This window comes from Acanthochromis polyacanthus, chromosome 7 (genome assembly GCF_021347895.1).
Source record: "Acanthochromis polyacanthus isolate Apoly-LR-REF ecotype Palm Island chromosome 7, KAUST_Apoly_ChrSc, whole genome shotgun sequence".
NCBI lineage: Eukaryota > Metazoa > Chordata > Actinopteri > Pomacentridae > Acanthochromis > Acanthochromis polyacanthus.
Genome location: NC_067119.1, coordinates 33067537 through 33089899, shown reverse-complemented (window position 1 = coordinate 33089899; position 22363 = coordinate 33067537). Strand labels below are relative to the sequence as shown.

The 22363-nt window shown below is 38.7% G+C and overlaps 3 protein-coding genes across 3 annotated transcripts; 1 reads left to right on the top strand and 2 right to left on the bottom strand.

Moving 5' to 3' along the window:
* Positions 1-683: 683 nt before the first annotated feature.
* On the bottom strand, positions 684-7205 carry gucd1 (guanylyl cyclase domain containing 1). Its single transcript, XM_022214472.2, has 6 exons — positions 6820-7205; positions 6581-6665; positions 5776-5941; positions 5586-5677; positions 5249-5490; positions 684-1966 (listed from the first exon to the last, which is right to left on the bottom strand). Exons 1-6 carry the CDS (start codon positions 6824-6826, stop codon positions 1875-1877), a joined length of 684 nt encoding a protein of 227 aa, XP_022070164.1. The 5' UTR covers positions 6827-7205; the 3' UTR covers positions 684-1874.
* A 3807-nt stretch (positions 7206-11012) lies between these two features.
* On the top strand, positions 11013-15722 carry p2rx4b (purinergic receptor P2X, ligand-gated ion channel, 4b). The gene is made up of 12 exons (XM_022214468.2): positions 11013-11894; positions 12037-12184; positions 12291-12362; positions 13229-13301; positions 13396-13492; positions 13567-13647; positions 14476-14617; positions 14690-14826; positions 14898-14991; positions 15078-15143; positions 15222-15320; positions 15440-15722. The coding sequence occupies exons 1-12, from the start codon at positions 11752-11754 to the stop codon at positions 15470-15472; spliced, it is 1185 nt and encodes a 394-aa protein (XP_022070160.1). The 5' UTR covers positions 11013-11751; the 3' UTR covers positions 15473-15722.
* Positions 15723-16786: 1064 nt separating this feature from the next.
* On the bottom strand, positions 16787-21901 carry zbtb26 (zinc finger and BTB domain containing 26). The gene is made up of 2 exons (XM_022214467.2): positions 21746-21901; positions 16787-19696 (listed from the first exon to the last, which is right to left on the bottom strand). The coding sequence occupies exon 2, from the start codon at positions 19666-19668 to the stop codon at positions 18343-18345; it is 1326 nt and encodes a 441-aa protein (XP_022070159.2). The 5' UTR covers positions 19669-19696; positions 21746-21901; the 3' UTR covers positions 16787-18342.
* Between the last annotated feature and the right edge of the window lie 462 nt (positions 21902-22363).

Below are 22363 nucleotides of genomic sequence, written 5' to 3'. Positions count from 1 at the left end.
CAGAGAGAGAGAGAGAAATTATCCATGTCTGCTCTTTCAAAGATTTATTGCAGCACAGTTAAAAAAAAATACATACGGCAACTTGTGCTGTCACTTTTGGTGACGTAGAAAGCTGTGTTACTCAAATTTGACCAGCTGATGACTCCTCTTAGCTGGTTTAGATAGAACCCATTTGATATACTCATCAAAGTCTGAGGAGCTCAGCCATGAACAGAAAAGGGAAATTATTGACTTGAACCAGTCAGGAAAGTCACTTGGAGCCATTTCAAAGCACCTACAGATCCCAAAATCATCAGTACAAACAGCTGTTTTTAAGTATAAAGTACATGCACAAGTGTGTCACTGCCACGGTCAGGAAGAAAACAATCACCTGCTGCTGAGAGACAATTGGTCAGGATGGTTTAAGAATCACATTCAGGTCTGCAATGAATTAGTGACAATGTCCACAGTCAAATGTGTTTTACGTTGTCGTGGGCCGAGAGGCTGCTGTGCAAGAGAGAAGCTCTTCTTCATGAAATGGCACCTTATAGCAACTAAAGTTTGCTGCCGATCACATTGACAGATAAAAGGCCTTCTGGAGGAAATGTCTGTGGTCACATGAAACAAAGATTGAGCTATTTGACCACAATGACCAGAAATACGTTTAGAAGAGAGATGGCGAAACAAAAGGAAAAAGCACGGTATATGTTCAAATCTTTTAATCACAACATATAATAAATGCAGTTCTATGTTTAATAAAAAATAAAGGTTGCATTTTAAAACTTGCCATTTGATCTCACCAAAAAGCACAACCAGAGGGAAATGACTTCTTATAGATCTAGAAAAGCATCTTAATTTAAATAACACAATTATATCTGGTATGAAAATTGTAGTGCAAAAACATATATACCATCAAATTTCAAAATAAAACTAAGTGACAGTGAGGAAATTACCTTGTCTTAACTGATATCATCACAGCATGACTCATCCAGCAATGCATCCATCTAAGTTTCCATGGCAACACAACACAAAATGTTAAGCTGTATTTCCTGTGAAGTGAATGAATCTGATGAATTTGTTTCATCGTGTCCATGTTGATGTTCTTCTGTCGGCAGATTGAATTCCATAGACAGACTACGAAGTATTGCATTGCACTAGTGTCGTCATTTGATGTCATTAATTACCTGAGACTCTTAAAATACTTTACTTCCTGGATTCCTTGTTGATAGAATCGTGACTAAAAAGTGACTGAGAGGTGAGCTAAGTGGATTTGTAAAAGGCAAGTAGAGGTGAGGCTGGGGTCTACAGAGGAGCAGCATCGCACAACACTGAGCCAAACAAATAAATTGAATACACTACATGTAGCCATCTTCAGCCCTGAATTGTGTGCACACTACTTCCTGGTAATTCCTATTTTAGGTCATGTTTCCCACATTTCATCCACTGTTGCACAAGTCTGAATTCTTCTGCCCACAGTCTGACATTTCAGTCCATGAGCAACTGCAGTCATTTAAATTCAACACATAATAAAATTCATTTGAACAATTTGCTCTTTTCAAGAAAAGGAAATAATGAAAATCCTTTGTAGATTATAGAATGTTCTCACTGTGAATCCCTCAAAGATTGCGCAGTATTGGTGTACACACACACACACACATACACACATATATGTATATATATATATATATATATATATATGTATATATATATACATATATATATATATGTATGTGTGTGTGTGTGTGTGTGTTGTTTTAGCTCCAGAATAAAAAAAAACAGGGACTCTGTGACAGCAGACAAAAGGATGCACCACTAGATTGTGACGTGGTAGATTGGGGACCTGCAGCATAATGATATTACTATAATGATGAATCCAAATCCATCCTCTCTGTCCATCAGCTTTCCTTGAAAATGAACAGGATATCTTCATCTGTCCCATAGCTCCGTCGGGCCTCCTCAAAGTTACTGGTGCTGGTGCAGCAAACCCCTAAACAACAAGCACACATCTGTGAACACATCCACTTGTTACTAGCAGTCAGACATTAGTTATTACTGCTACAGTACTGCCAGAGTCTGAATTGTCTTTCTCCCAGTTTTTAGCTCTATGGTTAAGAACTTTGGGGTGTCTCCATTAACAAACATGAACTGCCATTTGTTTGTTCAAATGCTTTTCTCAGGGTGAAATTTTTAGCAAATTACCACCTTGGTGACCAATGCATTTGCCCACTACTTTGGTTTATCACACAATACTTGCAAAACCAATTATATTTTCACCGTTCTCAGTTGCACTTTTTGCTCAGTGGCAATCTGCTCAATGATGTTGGAGTACAAACACACTAAACTATGTATTCATGACAACAATGATACCTGCTAAACTGATCATATTACTGTCACCAGGGCTATGTTAGCATACGGATAGCATTTAGTTCAAATCAGTCTTTGAGTCATTCCATGTCAATTCAACAAATGCTTGTTGCACCACTTTCTCAGATCCTCCCAAAATTTTTTTTGGGCTTTATTTGGGTAATTTTATGAACAAATGCAAAGTATTATGGTTATAAACATACAGTATAAGCAGTAATGATCTAATCTAATACCCATAGTCAGTCCAAACTTAATCCTCGCCTATGATTGTAGGGTTTTAAACTACTAAAAAAAGCAATTTATACTCCTTTTACATGGTCAGAATTTTTTCCCCTTCCAAAACTTTTACCCTTCTGGTGAGAAAAGTATAGAAATGAATGAAAATAAAAAAATACTGGACTGTGGAATTTCCCAAAATATCCTTATTATTTCATGGGCGACTTTATTTTGGGTTTTTCATGCCTCTATTTTAGGACTTATTCTTGTGAAAAGACATTGAAAGAATGAATTTTCTTCTTTACTAATGAAAGTTGCATAAGGTAAAAGTTTTAAAACATTAAAATAAAGCTTATTTATTGATTTATAGGCTGTTGAACTCAGGTGTAGACCCAAAATAGCCTAACTTTAGGCATTAAAAAGTGCATGTGGGATACATGGTACGCGGTTCAAATTTTTTTTGGAGGAACTAGTATGTGTGAAGTATGTGTGAACTTACTTTCATATTTGTTTCTTGTGCCAAAGATGAGCAACTGCTGAATCAATTTACTATATATTTTGATCCTCGTTTTTGTTTTTAGGAACCATTTACATGACCAACTAAAGATGAAAGATGAATCTGAAGCATCGTAGTATAAGTTACAAAGGGCATATCTGAAGTTAATTATTATATAGACATTGTTTTTTCTTTCATACAGTAACTGAATAAGAAGAAATGGCATCACTCCCAGACTGCATTCTCAGGACAGCCTCGGTATCGTATTTGACTTATCAGCTGAATTTGAAGATTTGCAAGTGAAATTCATGCACCCAAAAGGTCCCAGCAAGAAGTTCACATGGCCTAGAAAGGATGACGTAGTGTGGGTGCCTACAGCCCACATCCTCTGTCCAATCACTGCTCCTTCAACACGCCGTGGTGGACAGTACCACATATCTGGTGCAGATGATGGCCTGATTTCAGAGAAATTCAAGCAGTTCAAAGGACAGAAATAGTGGTGTGATAAGTTGGGGACAAATTACATGTTTTACATGGGACCTAAGGCAATATAACTCATTTTAACTGCAATATATTAGTTAGAATTCCTAAAAAAACGCCTATAAAACATAGTGCATTTCTTGGTTAAATTGGCCATGAAGGATTCAAGAAACAATGTTGATACTTCAGATATCAATTATTCGGATGTTTATTGTTATACAGACAAAGTTTCATGTTTCTACTCCATGTCCCACATTGGTTTCTGTGCCAATATATGTATGGTGTTTTTCAGTCTGTTTCATAAATAGGCATCGTTTTGAGGTCTAAGGAGACTAGCTAGCTCTTGGATATTTTTAGGTTAGAGAGAACTTTTAAGGTACTTTGAGATTTTTATAACATATGAACCTTGTTACTTATTAAAATTTGTGAAAAAAATGCCTAAATTCTTGAAAAATGCCATTTTCGCCAAATTTATAAATTGCCCTGTACCACAGAGAAATGGGTATATTCATTCCAAATTTTTTTTCCTGCTCTATTGTTAAGGTGTTTGAACCCTTCAGATCACTTGTAAGTCTATATCATCAGTCAGTTCCCAGTATTATCTTCCTAAATCAAGCCTTTCTACCTAAAATATCAATTTCCGAGTGGAAAAATAGGGATTTAAATATTTTATAACTTAGCAAATAGCAATCATATGATGTTAAAACTTTGCAAGTAATCTATTCTTATGTTGGGATAGTTAAAAAAAAAGTTTGGAGATGATCAGAGGAGGTCATGCAACAAAATTTCCTCAGATTTGTTGAAATGAGATGGAATGACTCCTTTGCACATTAAAAGCTGAGTGGATCACAGATCCTTACATTAAAATGCAAAGCCCTAGGAGCCAATTCGATCGAGATGCACTGAACAAACTCAATACACCACCAGAATTGACTAAATTGTGGGGGTGTTTCTGAGTCCTATCATTTCCCGACCCCCACTACATATTTAGGTCACACTATTTGTTATCCATACATAACGTACACATGCATAACACACACCAGTGCTCACCGCAAGGTCATTTTTCATTAACGATTTCATCTGTCAGAAATGATACAATGACTGAGCAGCCTTAGCAGAGTACTGCGCTCTCTCTTTTATTCTTTCAGTTAAGCATTCATTTGATGATTTTACAAACTAGTGAGTTTTTGATCCTATAAAATGTCTGAGAAACAGATAAAATTTCTATTCCAAGTTGTCAAAGCTCAAAAGTGATGTCTTCATATTTATTACATTTATGCAAATGCATAAGGAGCCAAATGCCAAATTTGTTGATATAATAATTTAAAAACATATAAAAGACAGAAAACTACCAAATCTTACATGTGAGAAACTAGAACCTGTAAATGTTTAATATTTTTTTCTCATGACTTAATTTTATAAAACCTGGTGGCCAGTCAATTACTCTACATTGTTTCATCCCACTTAAATAAAACAAAAATCCCTTTTAACGTTGAAAAGTACCAAAAGTATCACGACATCTAACTCTGGGAATCAACTATCTCTGGGAATTAGCATTATGCTATGCAGTCTGCGCTAATAGCAGTGTATTAGCATAGACTGTTTTTAGAATGGCAGTTTTCTGCTGTCAACCACTAGTTCTGTAACTATATTTTAATTTAAATATCATTTAGCCACATTCTGCTTGTGCTTTGGACATATGAGATTACTCACGGTCAGAATATGCAGGGTTGTTGTAAAAGATACAGCCAGTGGTCCTGTTGAAGCCGCAAACAACCACAAAGTGACCCTGGTACTCTGGCTTCCTGCAGAAACACTTCTGTCCCACAGGCAGAAAGCAGCAGTATTTGACAGGTGAAGAGCACAGTTCACACGTCAGGACCACAGCGTTGACGAGCACGATGGCAACATGGCCCTGCTCCAGATGAGACTGGATTTCCTGAACTGTCACAGAACTATGACAAGAAACCCATACACACATTTCAGGTGGTAGATTCAATTTGCATGGGGCAAACATTGGCGAGTGGATAATGATTAACAGAAAACTCACCATTTCTTCACCACCACACCTTTGGTCTCTGCTTTAAGGAAGAGCTCGTTCACCCTGTCTTCCTCTGTATCAAAATGCTTCTTATAAAAGGACTGCAAAACACGACAAAAGACAACAAAGACACGTTTACATACAGAGCTGATACTAATCATATCTATTTAGAGCAATAATGATAGACTGTACAAGCTACCTGATTTTTAAAGCCCTTATCTACACCCAGAGTCTGTGTGAAAAAGCAGTGTTTCACTCCAAGATGGCACATGAGGTAGGCCAGGTCAATAGTCCACACGCTTTCTGTCAGCTTTAGGTCCCAGCATGCTCGCGCAAACTCTTCATCACTGACTGGATGGAGGAACCTACGAGATTAGACAGTTTGAGACTGTTAATTCCCCGCTAACTGTAGTGCACCCATGCTGGACTATTAAAAAGAGAGTTACGTGTTAGCAGAAGTAGTGTAATTTGTATAGTGATGACTGTAGACATTAACCCTTCTGTTGTCCTGCGGGTCAAAATTTACACGTTTTAAAGTTTGAAAATCTGGGAAAAAAAATATTTTCATAGTGAAATTTCTGAAAAAAATAAATGTTAAAAATGCTTCTTAAGAACATTCACAAATTTTTTTTATCTGAATGTTCTTAAAGAAAATATTAGAAGTTTTACTGATATATATGTAATCAATAGATATTTTTAGGGTTTTTTTGGGAAGATTTTTACCAATTTTTTGAAAATATTTACAAGAATTTTCTTGCCAAATTTGGGGGATTTTTTAAATTAAACTTTAAAGATGAGCTTGTAAGGAATTACTATTTTCTTCCTGAAAGTTTTGCAAATTTTCAGAAATTTTTTGCTGAACTTTTGGATTTCTTTTCAGACAAGGAAACACTATTTTTTGGTCCCCGGAAATGAGGACAACAGGATGGTTAAGCAGACTCTTACATTGTGTACAAAGTGAACATTTAACTATGATTTCAGAATGTAGTTCAACTTTCACTTACTTGAGCACCATTCTGGAGCAGGCTAAGCCACAGTCCCAGTGGTACAGCTGCCGAATGACAGGTACATTCAGCAGGACAGCATCATCTGAGGAAACCACAGTGTTATCATCACGCAGTACTAAATTACTTCACCACAATTTGAAACTGGTGCTACTGAAAACTGCTGTTAAAAAGGACGTCAGCTCATGCATACCGATGAGTTAGTGAACTACTAGTTAACATCTGGTGGTGTTACTCACCTGTCATTCTGTTGTATTCTTTCCTTGACCAGCCGCCAGTTAACTCAAGACCAGCTGCTCAGTCTTGTTTACAATGAAGGCGAGGTTGTCTTTCCTCATCGATGCTAACTAGTTAGAAGAAACTAGCTGCACAGCTGCCAGCTTAGCTCCCAGGCTAACTGTGTTTACTAGTCTGTGGGCAGAGTCACTGCTTATACAGCGAGGCGAGCTCATCGAGCTACACTACTGCGAGACATATAATTGTCGCTAAACTAAACAAATACCAAAAGAAAACGTTAAAAAACTAAATTATAGCGAGTTTTCGTATTGCCACTTGTGTCTGAAATGCTCCTCCATCTCACTTCTCAGTTGTTTGCTAGCAGACTGAGGAGGAGGTGCTCTGCTGGTGTTTAGTCAGGCTGTCTGTTACAGTAATGCTGCCCCCTGCGGGAAGGAGGACTCTAGTGCTCTACTATAGAAACTGGTGGAAGTAACGAAGTACATTTACTCAAGTAGAATAGAAATAGAATAGAATACTTTATTGGTCCTTTACAGGAAATTACTTTGTTACAGTAGCATGTTAACACACAGACAACCCACCAACCCGACGGAACACCAACACTAATAGTCATCAGTATGATCATATGCACTACTGGTCAAACGTTTTGAGACAGTTTCTTATTCAAATAAATGAGAACGTGTCTCAAAACTTTTGACCAGTAGTGTACATAGAAAAAACTTGTACTTTAAAATATTAATGTGAATGAATGTGAATTGAAAAGCCTGATTTCAGCTGGTAGGAATCACTTTCTGCTGTGCTCAGACCTGCACTGAGGGGGGATGAATCTGTGGCTGAAGGTGCTCTGCCGAAACACCTCCAGATTGTGTAAAGCAGGGGTGTCAAACATGCAGACCATGGGCCAAAACCGGCCCTCTAGAGGGTCCAATCCGGGCGACATAGTAAAGTTTAAAAATTACAGGGAAGATATTACCTGCTAATTGTAAATTTGTAAAAATCTAAATTTAAAATAATTTGTAGACCATAACAAGTTGTTTTGCTCATCAAGTAAAATACAAAATTATTCAGTTGTCATTTTTGCAATATTTTGTGTTGTTTTTTGTCTTTTTTGTCTGAATTTTGTTGTTCGTCCCATGTTTTTGTCATTTGGTGTTTCCTTTTGGTCTCACTTGTGTTTTTTGTCTCATTTTGTAATATTTTGTCTTGTTTTTTTTGTTTTGTGTCTTGTTTTTTCATTTTGTTTCTTGCTTTTTGTCATTTTGTGTCTCATTTTGGCAATATTTTGTCTTTTTTTTGTCTGAATTTTGTCATTTGTCCTATGTTTTTGTTGTTTTGTTTCTTGTTTTTGTCATTTTGTTTCTCGTTTTAGTCGTTTTGTTTCTAATTTTTGTAATATTTTGTCTTGTTCCTTTTTTGTCCTTTTTTTGTCTGACTTGTTGTTTGTCTCATGTTTTTGACGTTTTTTTTTGTCTCATTTTTGTCATTTAGTGTTTCCTTTGTGTCTTGCTTGTGTTTTGTCTTATTTTTGTCGTTTTGTGTTTTGGGTAATTGGTTGTTTTGTGAATCATTTGTGTCATTTTGTCATTTTTGGTCTCATTTGTGTCCTTTGAGTAATTCTTTTGTCTCATTTTTGTCATTTGCTCATTTTTTGTCTCTTTTTTGTTTTGTTTCATGTCGTTTGTCTCATTTTTTGTCGTTTTATGTCTCGTTTTTGTCAATTTGCATCTCATTTTTGTAAAGGTTTTGTCTTGTTTTTGCTGTTTTTTTTTCTTTTTTTTCCCCTCAGGTTTCCGTTCCTGGAGTGAGCTCTCTCCCCCCACCATACAACCTCAAAGAATAAAGCACTGGCCACCACAGTCTGGTGAAATGTACATAGAAGAGGCCTGCTGATATTAAAGTTCCCAGATCCAGAGTCAGAAACAGAGGTGACCGAGCCTTTTCTGCGGCTGCACCCAGTCTGAGGAACCGCTCACCTGTTCAAATTAGAGCTACTCGTTCTTTTGATACCTTCTAGTGCCTACTGAAGACATATATGTACACTCTTGGCTTTTAATTGTAGTTGAGCATTGACACCTTGATATACAGTGGGTACGGAAAGTATTCAGACCCCTTGAAATTTTTCACTCTGTGTAATTGCAGCCATTTGCCAAAATAAAAAAAGTTCATTTTATTTCTCATTAATGTACACTCAGCACCCCATCTTGACAGAAAAAAAATGAAATGTAGAAATTTTTGCAAATTTATTAAAAAAGAAAAACTGAAATATCACATGGTCATAAGCATTGGGGGTGTTTTTCAGCTGCAGGGACAGGACGACTGGTTGCAATTGAAGGGAGGATGAATGTGGCCAAGTACAGAGATATCCTGGAGGAAAACCTCTTCCAGAGTGCTCAGGACCTCAGACTGGGCCGAAGGTTCACCGTTCAACAGGACAATGACCCTAAGCACACAGCTAAAATAACAAAGGAGTGGCTTCAGAACAACTCTGTGACCGTTCTTGACTGGCCCAGCCAGAGCCCTGACCTAAACCCAATGGAGCAGCTCTGGAGAGACCTCAAAATGGCTGTCCACCAACGGTCACCATCCAACCTGACAGAACTGCAGAGGATCTGCAAGGAAGAATGGCAGAGGATCCCCAAATCCAGGTGTGAAAAACTTGTTGCTGTACTAGCTGAAAAGAGTGCGTCTACTCAATACTGTGACGACCCCCATGTGTGTCCGCCTGTTAGGTGAACTAATGACAGCTGTTCTCTTTAAGGTGCTGGGATTGGCCAGGAGTATTGATAGAGATGTGGAGCACCAGGGCCTGCTGCTCCACGTCTGCTACTTGCTTCCTATGATCTGCTGGGCTCTTTCTGCTCCTGGTTCCAGCTGCCGACGCCACACACCATTTATGTTAGCTTCTTTTGTTAGTGCACTTTACAACACCTTGCACCACATCATTTCCACACAGCGACATACACACTGATAGTACAGACGAGACACACCTCATGCTTGCATTTATCCTCTGTTTATTTTACTTTACCTTATAATAAATTACTTGATTATTTTGGAGAAAGCACTCCTCTGGTCCGTTTGTCATGGCCTTGGAGCCGGGTTATGACAACACTGAGCACAGGGTCTGAATACTTGTGACCATGTGATATTTCAGTTTTTCTTTTTTAATACATTTGCAAAAAATGTCTACATTTCTGGTTTTTTTTCTGTCAAGATCAGATGCTGAGTGTACATTAATGAGAAATAAAATTAACTTTTTTTATTTTGGCAAATGGCTGCAATGACAGAGTGAAAAATTTCAAGGGGTCTGAATACTTTCCGTACCCACTGTATGCTTTTGTTTATCTTGTTCTATACATTTCCTCACAGATTAAGTCTTGTTTTCTATTTTGAACTGTAAATCACTTTGGTCAATCATGGTTGTTTTATAAAATGCGCTATATATGTAAAGCTTACTTGACTACTTTAGGAAGATGTGACTGTACTCCAGCAGCAAAATACTTGTCAGCAAAATAAGATTCAGTTGCACCACTAACACTTACAAGGGCAGTATTGGTACCTTTTGCTGTGTAACAGGCACACCAGCCATGCTTGTGTAAGACTGTTTTGTTCTTTACAACTTCCCTACCCCACTACTTCCAAACAGCTAATTCACCGGACAAGCTAATTTCGGACAATCTACAATAGGATAAGAGAAATTTTGCACCAGATTCTGCCGTGTTTTTCCTTTGTGCTCTCTTTCAGCATTGACCTTTGATGACTCGGGGGATCTATAATGAAAAGAGGAGCGCAGTAAAAGAATAGAGGAGACACAGTTCCAGTTGTCACATGAAAATGAGGAACCAAGGCCACCATAAATGCCCGGATATTAAGAGCCGCCTGCAGTGAGGAAAAGTAACTACTATATAGAGGGAAGCATGGTGCACTGGTAATTTAAATGTGTTTTAGTAAGAATTCTCTATAGGTACTATATTGTTAGATGTATTTAATATTCAGTATGTACCTCAAAAACCCAATTGAAAAAAATGAAAGTTGTTGTCTTCACAGCTATCTGGAAGTGAGCATGTTGTATATCATAGAGCACTGATCTAATTTCAGGCAAACTCAATGATATTCTGATATCTTTAACCAGAGCCGTGCAGAGACCTTTGGAGGGGCAGGTGCTCTAAGTTAAAAGGGGGCACATGAAGCACAAACTTGAAACACACCTTACAATATAACTGACTGAATGGTAGCAACCCATATTCATGAAGGCTGTAATATGGAAGCAGTAGTGCAATGCTTAAGTCTCAGTGTTTCAAACATTGCCGTGGCCAGCATCAGGCGCTTCAACAATGCTGATAAATGATTGTTATTTTCAGGTTGAATTTAGATCACCATTAGACACCAGACTGTTTAACTGTGGCTACTCTTCCTGGAGTCCTTGCTTTTAAATTTCATACCTTTTCAAGACATACACTGTATAGCCACGGATTTGCTCCATGGTGCCGATTCATAATCTGTCCTTAATTGTTCGTAGTGCTAATAATAAAGTAAAAACTAAATGATACAGAAATCATGTATTTAAATGTATTTGTGCTTTTATTCAGTTTGACTATCCACTTTGCCCAAGACAGCAAAGGTATAAAAGTTGTATATTTATATTATATATAGTAGGTCTGGTGCTACATAAAGACTGTAGAAGTGTAAGGTGGAATTTCAGTGTTCTACTTGTGCTGTGGGATCCTAATGTGTGACTGGAGAACACACTGTTGTGGCTTTCATTTTAGTAGCAGTTACAGCTAAACATAAAAAGAAGTTCAGTCCATGCTGTATGCCTTCCCATTTAAAGTGGGATGTTTCCACTGTGAATATGATTTGAATGCAAGGATTTGAATAAGGGCAGATATGTCCACTCACTATTACTGCTGAGTCCATCACTGGAGTGTGGTGCAGAGATGTGCAAGACTGCAGGCAGCTGCCAGGGCTGTTTGCACTACGTGTTCGATTATGAAACACCCAAAACACTGGTTATTCCAAACATTCGTGTAGGATGTGTCTTCAGGTTCACCCAGCTGCTGGTGGTACTGTATGTGGTGGGGTAAGTCATGAAAAAGATTCACTAGAAAATGCATTGAGACACAGCATTGAGTATAGATTCAGTTCAAAGCTGATGTAAAGCTGAATTAGTCATGAAATGTGTTTTGATTTGATTCTCCTGTTAAACTCTAAACCTGCTGTAGGTATGTGTGTGTGGTGCAGAAAGCCTACCAGGACACAGACTCTGTCATCAGCACTGTCACCACCAAGGTGAAAGGATTTGCCTTCACTAACACATCTGACATTGGCCCTCATCTATGGGATGTGGCAGAATATGTAATCCCTCCTCAGGTGTTTAAACATACGTTTCTTCTTCTTTTTTATCTTAGTATGACGTGACGGTTCTACACAATGCCACTTTTACTATTGTCTATTTTCCTGTGCTTCTGTCTGACAGGGTGATCATTCATTTTTTGTGCTAACAAACATGGTTGTCACCCCTGAACAGACTCAGTCACGTTGTCCTGAGGTGAGTTGCTGACATTATATCCTATAACATAGCTATAATACTGGTTTGTTGATTCACAGTATTTCATTGGAATATTAGAGCTGAATTATGGATTCAACTTGAATTACATCATTTTATATCTTACCTGATGTTTACTTTGGTCGTTAGTTGATTCATTCATCACTTTAAAAATGAATCTGTTAATTGTTTAATTCATTAAATGTGAGAAAATGTAGAAAACTGGTCCTTACAGTTTCCTTGAAGTTAAGGTGATATTTCCAGTTTAAATGTTTGGTACACCAAACAGTTCAAGACTCAAGTATATTCAAATTCTAGCAATGTGAAACAGAGCTGAAGATGAATGTGCGATTTTTTTTTATTAATAAACGATGCAGACAATTCATGAATTATGAAAAATTCTTGATGGGAATGGCAAATGAGTTAGTGAATTCAGCACTAGACAGAACACTTTGGCCATGGGCAAAGTTTTACAATTCATCTGCACTTTATTTAGACTCTTAATATTCTGAGGGGAAAATGGATGGAACAATCTTTTTTTTAAAAAAGAACAGTCTGATGAGCTATACCTTATACCGATCAGGCATAACATTATGACCACCTGCTTAAAACTGTCTTGGTCTCCTTTATGCTGCTAAAACTCCTCTGACCCAGTGGGGCATGGACTCAGGACCTCTGGGAATGTGAGGATGGTGGCAGTGAATCCTGTGGGTCCTATGGGTTGCAGGGTGGGACATTCCACAGATGCCCCATAAGACTTGGATGTGGGGAGTGTGGAACCCGGGTGAACAGCTTAGCTCTGTCATGTTCCAATGAAGAACTTGATGTGATATGATTGTACACTTTATCACTGATGATTCTTCCTCCAGCTTCCAAACCCATCAACTACTTGTGTGGATGACTGTGACTGTATTGAGGGACACAGTGATCCTCGGGGCAATGGTAAGTCCTCCTCACTGATGTCTGGTAATACCTCAGCACTAAATGATTCGACACCACACTGCACAATATCACATGACATTAATGTTCCTCTCAGGTATACAGACAGGACTGTGTGAGAACTATTCCACCACTGTTAAGACCTGTGAAGTGCTCTCCTGGTGCCCTCATGAAGTAGACACTAAGCTGCCTGAGTAGGAGTATTTGCAAAGTTACAGCTCTTTAAGTAATCACCACATAGTTCACCATGTTGTTTTCTGCCCCACAGACGTGCACTAATGTCTGCAGCAGAGAACTTCACTGTGTTGATCAAAAACAGCATAACATACCCAAAGTTCAACGTTCACAGGTCAGTGTTCTTTATCTGAACATGTGGAGGTGCAGACTTCTATCAGTACAATATATGCAAATATTCAGTTTCATTGTGGGACACTATATCAAACAGTGGTGGAGGAAGTATTCAGATTCTTTACTTAAGTAAAAGAACCAATAGCACAATAAAAATGCTCTGCTGCCAGTAGAAGTCCTACATTTAAAGTCATCTAAGTATTATCAGGTTAATGTACTGTTGAAAACAAGAAAATCACTCCTTTGTATCTTAGACGATTATTTATTAGATTATTGTTACTCTGCCAAGGAACGCAAGAGAATTATGTGACAGTTGTCATACGTTTGTCTGTCTGTGTGCAACATTACTCAAAAACAGAATAATGGATTTGGATGAAATTTTCAAGGTCAGAAATGACACAAGGACCAAGTGATTAGATTTTGGCAGTAATGCAGCTAATAGTCTGGATCCACAGATTTGTTAAGGATTTCCGTATCATTGTGAGATAGTGGCACAGCGTCACTGTAACGATGACAACAAGTGAACACTGCATCAGCTGACTTCTACTGCAAACCCACCGATGTGGACTTATCGGGACTTATCCATCAGAAATGATACAAGGAACAATGGTTAAATTGTGTGGGTGTTTCTGAGTCCCATCAATTCCCACCGCCCGCTACATATTTAGAATATTTCACTCGAGCATGTATTAAAGTAGACGGTGTCATGAGAAGAAAAGCCTCAAGTACAAGTACCTAAAATGTATACAGTATCCAAGTGTAGTGCTTCAGTAAATGTACTTAGTTACATTCCACCACAGGTATCAAACACACAACTTCTTTCCTCCAGGAGAAACATACTGCCTCACATTAACTCCTCATACCTGAAGATGTGTGAATTCAATCGTACATCAGACCCTGACTGCCCCATATTCCGGCTCAAACACATTGTTGCAGAGGCTGGAGAGGACTTTCAAGACATGGCTGTGAAGGTAAACACAATTATTACTGTCTTGCACAGTTAGATACTGAATTTAGTTTTTACATTCCTGTAACTTTAAAAGGGGGGCATCCTTGGTATTCTCATTGACTGGAGCTGTGACCTGGACTGGTGGGCGAAGAAATGTTTCCCCAAGTACAGCTTCCGCAGGCTGGACAACAAACATCCAGTCAATAATGTGGCTCCTGGATACAACTTCAGGTAAAACTATTTTCAGCTTATTAATAAATGTATGAAGCTGAAAATAAAACAGATCAAACCATTGCCTTTAGGTTTGCAAAATACTACAAGAAACCAGATGGAGAGGAAACCAGGATGCTAATCAAAGCATTCGGGATCCGCTTCAACGTCATTGTATTTGGAACTGTGAGGCCTGTTTAAATCTTAAGATTTTTAATGATTTCAAAAAACTGTTTTCTTTGCATTGATAATAGTGTGTGTGGTACTTGCAGGGAGGAAAATTTGCAATTGTACCAACCATCGTGAACCTGGGTGCAGCTTTGTCCTTCCTCAGTTTGGTGAGTAGAAATATTGAATCTTGTATTCAGAAAAGGAACAATACAGGTAATTTGAGTGTTTTATATATTTGCCCTCAGCTGCCCGCCGTTGCAGACTGGTTTATGTTAACATGCATGAAGAAAAGAGATCTTTACAGTAAACAGAAAACATCATATCTGGTTGAGGACACAGAATCAGTAAGTGATTTCTTCTTCACCTTCTCATCTTGGGTTCTTCAGTTAGTATTGAATAAAACATTATATTTACATCAGTCATTGTCCCACACTTAATCTGTTTGTCTGTTTTTATAATGCAGATGCCAATGGGTACCACCTATGGAACCAAGTAACACGGTGCAGTCAGCAAGGTTTTTCTGCTGAGGAATTTTAACCCGTTATAAAAACTGACATGAAAATACTATTTGAATCCTTTAATAAAGTTGGTTAAATGTGAAGAGTGACCATGACAAATGTTTAAGTACATAAATAGCAGAGGTGGAAGAAGTACTACTATCTTGCATTTAAGTGAAATTGGCAACATCATCCATCCATTCTCTATACACCACTTTATCCTCATTAGGGCCTCAGGGGGGCTGGAGTCTATCCTCGCTGATTTAGGGGGAAGGCAAGAGACACACTGGACAGGTCACCAGTCTATCACAGGGCTACACAAACACAAACAATCACATTCACAATTACGGACAATTTAGGGTTACAAATTAACATCAAGTTTTTGGACTGTGGGAGGAAAGGGGAGAAAACCCACAATGCACAGGGAGAACATGCAAACTCCATGCAGAAAGATCCCAGGCCCAGGCCAGGACGCAAACTGTGGACCTTCTAGCTGAAAGGCAACAGTGCTAACCAGTAACCACCGATCCACTGTGCAGCCCATGGCAATACCATAGTGTAGAAATACTGTTACTAGTGGAATCCAAGCATTTAAAGGCATTATGGAGGATGTTTTTTTGTTGTTTAATTTGTCTGATTCACATAAAATGAATATACTGACCTTTAGTGGACTTGTATGTATGGTCTCTAAAAGAATAATAATAAAAAATAACTGTGGACATGGCAGGACCTGAAAAAACATCAGCCAATCAATGCGCTCGGACCGAGGCGTTTGGTTTGCTCCCTTTCCTGTCAATCAAAAATCTTCCGGCTCAGGCCTCATCACGTAGATTACGTGCGCCTTAGACTTACGTGTTTTCTGTATGTGTTGCTTTGGTATAGCTTCGTAGTTAGCTGGCGACTTGTTTTGCTAATCTTTTTTTACATAATGGCAGATAAAGATCCAGGGGGACCCAGCCGTAAAAGACAACTTCACGAGTGCTACGCAAGTTTCTGGAGGGGGGCGTTTCTTCGTAAATGTTAAGAGGGGCGAGGTTAGAGGGGGGTGAGGGAGAGGTTGTATGTGCGCATGCACGTTCAAAGTCGTAGGAAATTAAATCTCCTCTAATGCCTTTAAATGTAGGATTAAGTAAAAGTACAAATGTATTAGCATCAAAGTGTATTTAAAATACCAAAAGTGAATGTGCTTATTATGCAGAACGGCACATATTTGAATAATGCAGATCATTGGATTGTAAATATGGATGTATTATGTTCATCACTTTAATGGTGGAGCTGGTAAAGGTGATTTAACTACTTCTACAACTCTAAAATTTAATTTAGCAGATGCTTTTATTCTAAGCAACGTACATCTCAGAGTAGATACAACACAAACTACTTGGTATGGTACGACATTAGCTTGTTAGTTTCCTCTTGGGAATCAATACATTTTTTTCCCCTCATTGTTATGATAATACATCAGAATGTATGTGGTTACATTTTGTATTATTCAGCTAAATCAGCAAAGTAGTTAAATTATAAAATAAATGGTACAGTATTTGCCTCTGATGCTGTATACTATACATGCCAAAAAGCAGTGAACTTAGTGCAGCTTGTTGACATCATCTATTACTGTTAAACTGCAGAAACCGAACTCTGTTGACATCTACTTATTGGTCCAGTCCTCAGGAGGAACCATGGGAGTGCAGAAGTAAATAAACCATCTCTGAAGTGAGTGAAATGTGGTTCTGCTACAATTTTTGTCTTTCATAAGGAAAAGTGGTTGAGAAGATGAGACACCATTACTGACTCCAAAGCTGATGTTGTGTGCCTGAACAACTGCACACACCTACAATTTAAATATACAATATGACACTAAATACACAACATGCACAGACTGATGATTTCGTGAAGGTGCACAACAGGAGTGGAAAAGCCATCTCTTTAGCATGCAAATCTGCAGAACTTCTATTCACGTGTGGAGATATCGACAGTGAACACAATGAAACCTTTGTTAAAACACCTCTCCATGCATTTACATGCCACTTTGAGATACTCTCACTGCAAACTGATTAAAAAGCTTGTAAAAGCAAATCTGCAGCTGAGGAAGGTCTGAGCTGAAACATTTGTGCTGGTTATCCTTCTGCATTACAACTAAACACTGGACTCACAATGGAATTTTCTGTTGAAAAATGAACGGTGATAAGGTGTGTGTAACAGTAAGATTATGCATCCAACTTTGGTTAAGAGTATTTTTTAATCTTATAACACATACTGACTTCTATAAACACAGGACAGATATGATGTCACTTTGGTTCAATAGTACCGCAGATAGTAAGTCTACATAGAAGAACCTTTATAGTTCACATAGACACTTTGGCATTGCATTTGTCGCCAAGACAAAATGACATAGCTTGCCTTCTGTAAAACATTTTGTACTTACACTCATTCAAGTTTCTCTTACTTCTAAAGTCCATGTTGTCATCTTAACACAGGTAAGAAAGAAAGGCTACAGCAGATTGTATACACAATATACAAATGGATATTTTACACTTTGCAACATTTTTCTCATTGGACACGGCAGACACAGAGACATGTTAATTATCATAAAACTGACTACGGATGTTCAGTCATTATGTTTCAGTGTTGAATTTTCAAGTATGATATGAAGGCTTCTACACTGTATTGTACAAAAAAGACAAAAGTCCACAGTAATGAAGCTACAGTGACGTGTAGACCAGGAAAACTTAGTTTATGTCCTCCAGTTAAATGGATCAGGCTGCCACTTTAGGAAAGCAGCCAAAGTCTTTGCTCATCTCGCTCACCCTCTTTATAATGTCTGTAAATGTCGTCTTATCACAGAAATGCTAAAAAAAATGAGTCACAGTTTTCATATTCGTCCAAAATCAAAGTCAAGCGTCCCATCATGCAGGCTGCGTTCATTTGCATTGTCAAAGCTGTTTTTCCCGTGGATCTGTTTGAGGTGCTTACGGAGAACTGGCTTGTGAGCGAACACCATGTCACAGTAGTTGCAGCGGTGTGGTTTATCTCCACTGTGCAGGTTTAGGTGATCCAACAACGAGCACTTTTGGGTGAAGGTCTTACCGCAGATTTTACACTGGAAGGGCTTGATGCCGGCGTGGACCCGCATGTGTCGGTGCAGGTTGCCCTTCTGTGTGAAGGTCTTGCCACACAGGAGGCACATGAACAGCTTGTGCATCTTGAGGTGGTTGGCGTAGTTCTCCAGCTGGCGGAAGACCCGGGCACACTTGGGACACTGGTGGTACCACTGGAGAGGCTTGTCGTAGTTCCTCTGGTAGGCAATGTGCTTCTCTACCAGAGGAGATGGAGGAGGGGGGCTGAAGGGGCATCTGGTCAGGCCGGGTGGAGCAGCCACCTCACTGCCACGGCTGTCCACAGTTGAATTAATGAGCGAGTGCTGGGGCTCAGGGGAGTGGAGCGCAGCAGGAGGACTGGCGGAGAAATGACCAGTGACTGAGTTTTCTGCTACATCAGTGACAGACTCCACCTTGACTATGGTGATGTCGCTCTCTGCCATACTCTGCCTTGGCTGACTCTGATGAATCTGGACGGGACTCTTAGGCTGTATAATCACATCGTCGTCATCGTCATCGTCATCATCATCTACAACGTCATCATCATTGTCAATATTGTTTTCACCCTCCACCTGCTCCACCACCTCCTCCTCCTCCTCCTCCTCCTGATGGACAGTCCTAACCTGAGACAGCTCCTGCTCTCTCTGTGCCTGGGGAGAGAAACTTTCCTCCTTCTTGTCCCGTCTCATATTCACCGCCAGATGTCGTGGAGGTTTGATGAACTTGCTGAGGGCTTGAGTGCACTGCTCCACAATGTGGCCCATCTGAAGGAAGCTGGCCACTGTCAGGTAATGCACCAGCTCTAGCTCAGGAAACTCCAGCTGGCCAGTGTAGCAGGACAGCAGCAGCTGCCGGCCCACTTCTGGCTCCTGGATCATGGAAATGTGGACCTCCCTGGAGTCCTGCTGAAGGATGAACTGGTCCCTCAAGAAAGAGGAACCGGCAGCAAACACCACCTTGTGACCGGGAACCTCTAGCTGGTTGATACGCACAGTGACGTCACAGAAGCGTCTCTGGTGTCGCAAGAGGTTCATCTTCTGCAGCATCGAATCCCCAAACGTGGCGAAGCGGAACTGCAGGATCACTTGGTTCTGGGCCATAGTGAACCAGGAGACAGCAGCAGCACACCTGTTTGACACAAATGTAGAAACTGTATCAAATCTCTCCTGTACCCACACATAATTGTGTGAATTTTCTTTCTTTTTTTTTTTTTTACATTAACTGCTTAACTTTAGACGGCAGGCAGTCTCATGCATGTAAAAATCCGAAAGATTTTACCTACACAACTATGCTCTCTCTCCTCAAATGCAGAGGTGGACAGAGTAGCCAAAAAATCGTACTCAAGTAAGAGTAATGTTACTTCAGAATAATATTGCTCAAATAGAAGTAAAAAGTAGTCATTCAAAAAATTACTCAAGAGTAAAAAGTATTTGGTGGAAAGACTACTCAAGTACTGAAAGTACTGAGTAATTGTTTGACTGTAATGTCTGATTTATATGTTTAGAAATGATGTGATCAGACAGACAAAAATTTTAAAAAATGTGCAAATTCTGGTTTTCCCAAATAATAAAATAAAAAATAGCAAAATTAAATAACATCTTTAAAAAATGACAAGTTCAGGCACAAGAAACACAAATTTCCAAATCTTGGTTTTTCATAGCATACAGCCAGTCAAACAGTTACTCAGTACTTTCAGTACTTGAGTAGTCTTTCCACCAAAGACTTTTTTACTCTTACTTGAGTATTTTTTGAATGACTACTTTTTACTTCTACTTGAGCAATATTATTCTGAAGTAACGTTACTCTTACTTGAGTACGATTTTTTGGCTACTCTGTCCACCTCTGCTCAAATGAAACTGCTTCTCTGGCACAGAAACTAATCCAGTGCTTCATTATGACACACAACACATATTTTAATCAAAGATGAGAAAATTATTTACAGTCATCCAAAGCTTCAATTCATACTTAAGTTTTATTTGACCAGCTAGCTTCTTCTCACTGAGAATAACAAACAAGTACACAATTGATTATTACTAATGATTCATTCTAAGTAGATCTTTTTTCATTATTTCTGAAAAATACTATTTTCAACATTGTTGTTCTGTCACACTTCAATTCTTGTCAGACTAAGGGTCACTTCTGACTTCCTCTCAGTGCTTTGACATGTTTTACAGAGTTGAACTACTTGTATGTTTTACTGATGCTTTGCATTGTGACCATTGGATCTTATAAGCATTTTATAGCTGCCACAATCTGTGATGGAGCACAGCATCAGGCTCACTAAGCTCTTCGGTGTTAGTCATGACTTTGAATTGACAGTAAGTAGCTGGAGAACCACGACACCAGCTGTTCTCAGTTTATAAAGCACTAGAATACTCTTGAACATAGCAGAAAGTACCAGGGAGCATCTGTGATGGTACTTAAGGTGAATTTTCTCAAAAACTGCAACAATCTTAACAGGTGTTAATAATTTTGGGTGTGGCATTTTGAGTAAAAGTGTAATTAAAACCACGGGGATAGTTAAAACACAGCGTTAGCATTTCTCACATAATATCTTACCATCTTTTGTTGCTTGATTTGTCATTTCCAACTACAAGACGTAGTGAAAGGTAGTACATTTTTGTAAATACTATCCTCTCACACAAAGCTACCTAGAGTTGTGTAACAGCTTCCAGTAGTTTCCTGGAGCTAACACAGTCGGCGAGCAGCATGTCAAGCAAAACACACCAGTTATAGCCGAATGATGTTTGCAGTGGAATTACAGTAAAATCTTAAACCCATTTTGAAGGATAAATTCTGGATTTAGTGCTGCTGAGGTTCATCTAAAGAGACAACAATGTAAACCTGGTCAGCTGTAATGGACTCGGTTTGTCCGAGACTCGACCATCTATTAGCTTAAGACTACGGCTAACGTTGAAGTGCTGCTTTCCTTGTGAGGAAGAATAACAGTCTAAAGTACAGCAAAAAAAAAAACAAAAAAAAACAAGAACATATTCTGGTTTAATTTCGGTCTTTACTTGTAACAATAGCTGAAGCTACATGACATCACAGATCGCCTCCAGATGTCTCCTCGGCCTACTGCTGCTCTGTCAGCTAACAGCTAACAGAGTGTAATAACGCTAGCTAGCTGTAATACTTTGCTTGTACAAAGAAGAAGCAGTAATAAGGTGTGTTTACCTGAAATATGCTTGTCAACACAACTCTGGGGCTACTGGTATCGGTGTGGCCTCAGAGTGTCTGAGGATATGAAGCATCTGCTCCGGATGCAAAACACATTTAAAGGCGCAGGAGCTTCCAGACGTCCATCCTCTGTGGACAAACCTCCTACATGTAAACAAGCTACGACACTGTCATGAACTTAACCTAGCAATAAAGACAATCAAACACCCCCACTGTTTCGTCATTAATGCATGATTGTTTATTCATTAATGACATTGTAATTGTCATAATTGTTGTTTCTTTCTGAGGCATTTCATTTTTTACATATTTACCAACATCACCACATATTTAATCAGCTTTAATGGCCAAGCAGGTACACAACATACAAGGAATTTGTTTTCAGCTGTTGGTGTCACTGTAGGAATAAGGAAAAGAGAATAATAAAAAAGGTATATATATATATATATATATATATATATATATATATATATATATATATATATATATATATATGTACACATTTGAAAAGAATATACAGTCACCAACCTCTTTATTATGTACATCTGTTCAGTTGATTCTTAACACAAGTAGCTTATCAGCCAATCACATACAGTAGCAGTAACTCAATGCATTTAG

What these genes read in the sequence shown, in the direction of transcription:
- gucd1 (XM_022214472.2), bottom strand. An exon ending in TGCTCCAGAATGGTGCTCAA is followed by an intron (nt 5,942 to 6,580) that starts GTAAGTGAAAGT and finishes CTAATCTCGTAG; the next exon opens with GTTCCTCCATCCAGTCAGTG. An exon ending in GGTGTGGTGGTGAAGAAATG is followed by an intron (nt 5,491 to 5,585) that starts GTGAGTTTTCTG and finishes TTCTTGTCATAG; the next exon opens with TTCTGTGACAGTTCAGGAAA.
- p2rx4b (XM_022214468.2), top strand. Translation starts at nt 11,752, where the DNA reads ATGTGCAAGACTGCAGGCAGCTGCCAGGGCTGTTTGCACTACGTGTTC. An exon ending in CTCAGTCACGTTGTCCTGAG is followed by an intron (nt 12,363 to 13,228) that starts GTGAGTTGCTGA and finishes TTCTTCCTCCAG; the next exon opens with CTTCCAAACCCATCAACTAC. An exon ending in CCAAAGTTCAACGTTCACAG is followed by an intron (nt 13,648 to 14,475) that starts GTCAGTGTTCTT and finishes TCTTTCCTCCAG; the next exon opens with GAGAAACATACTGCCTCACA.
- zbtb26 (XM_022214467.2), bottom strand. Translation starts at nt 19,668, where the DNA reads ATGGCCCAGAACCAAGTGATCCTGCAGTTCCGCTTCGCCACGTTTGGG.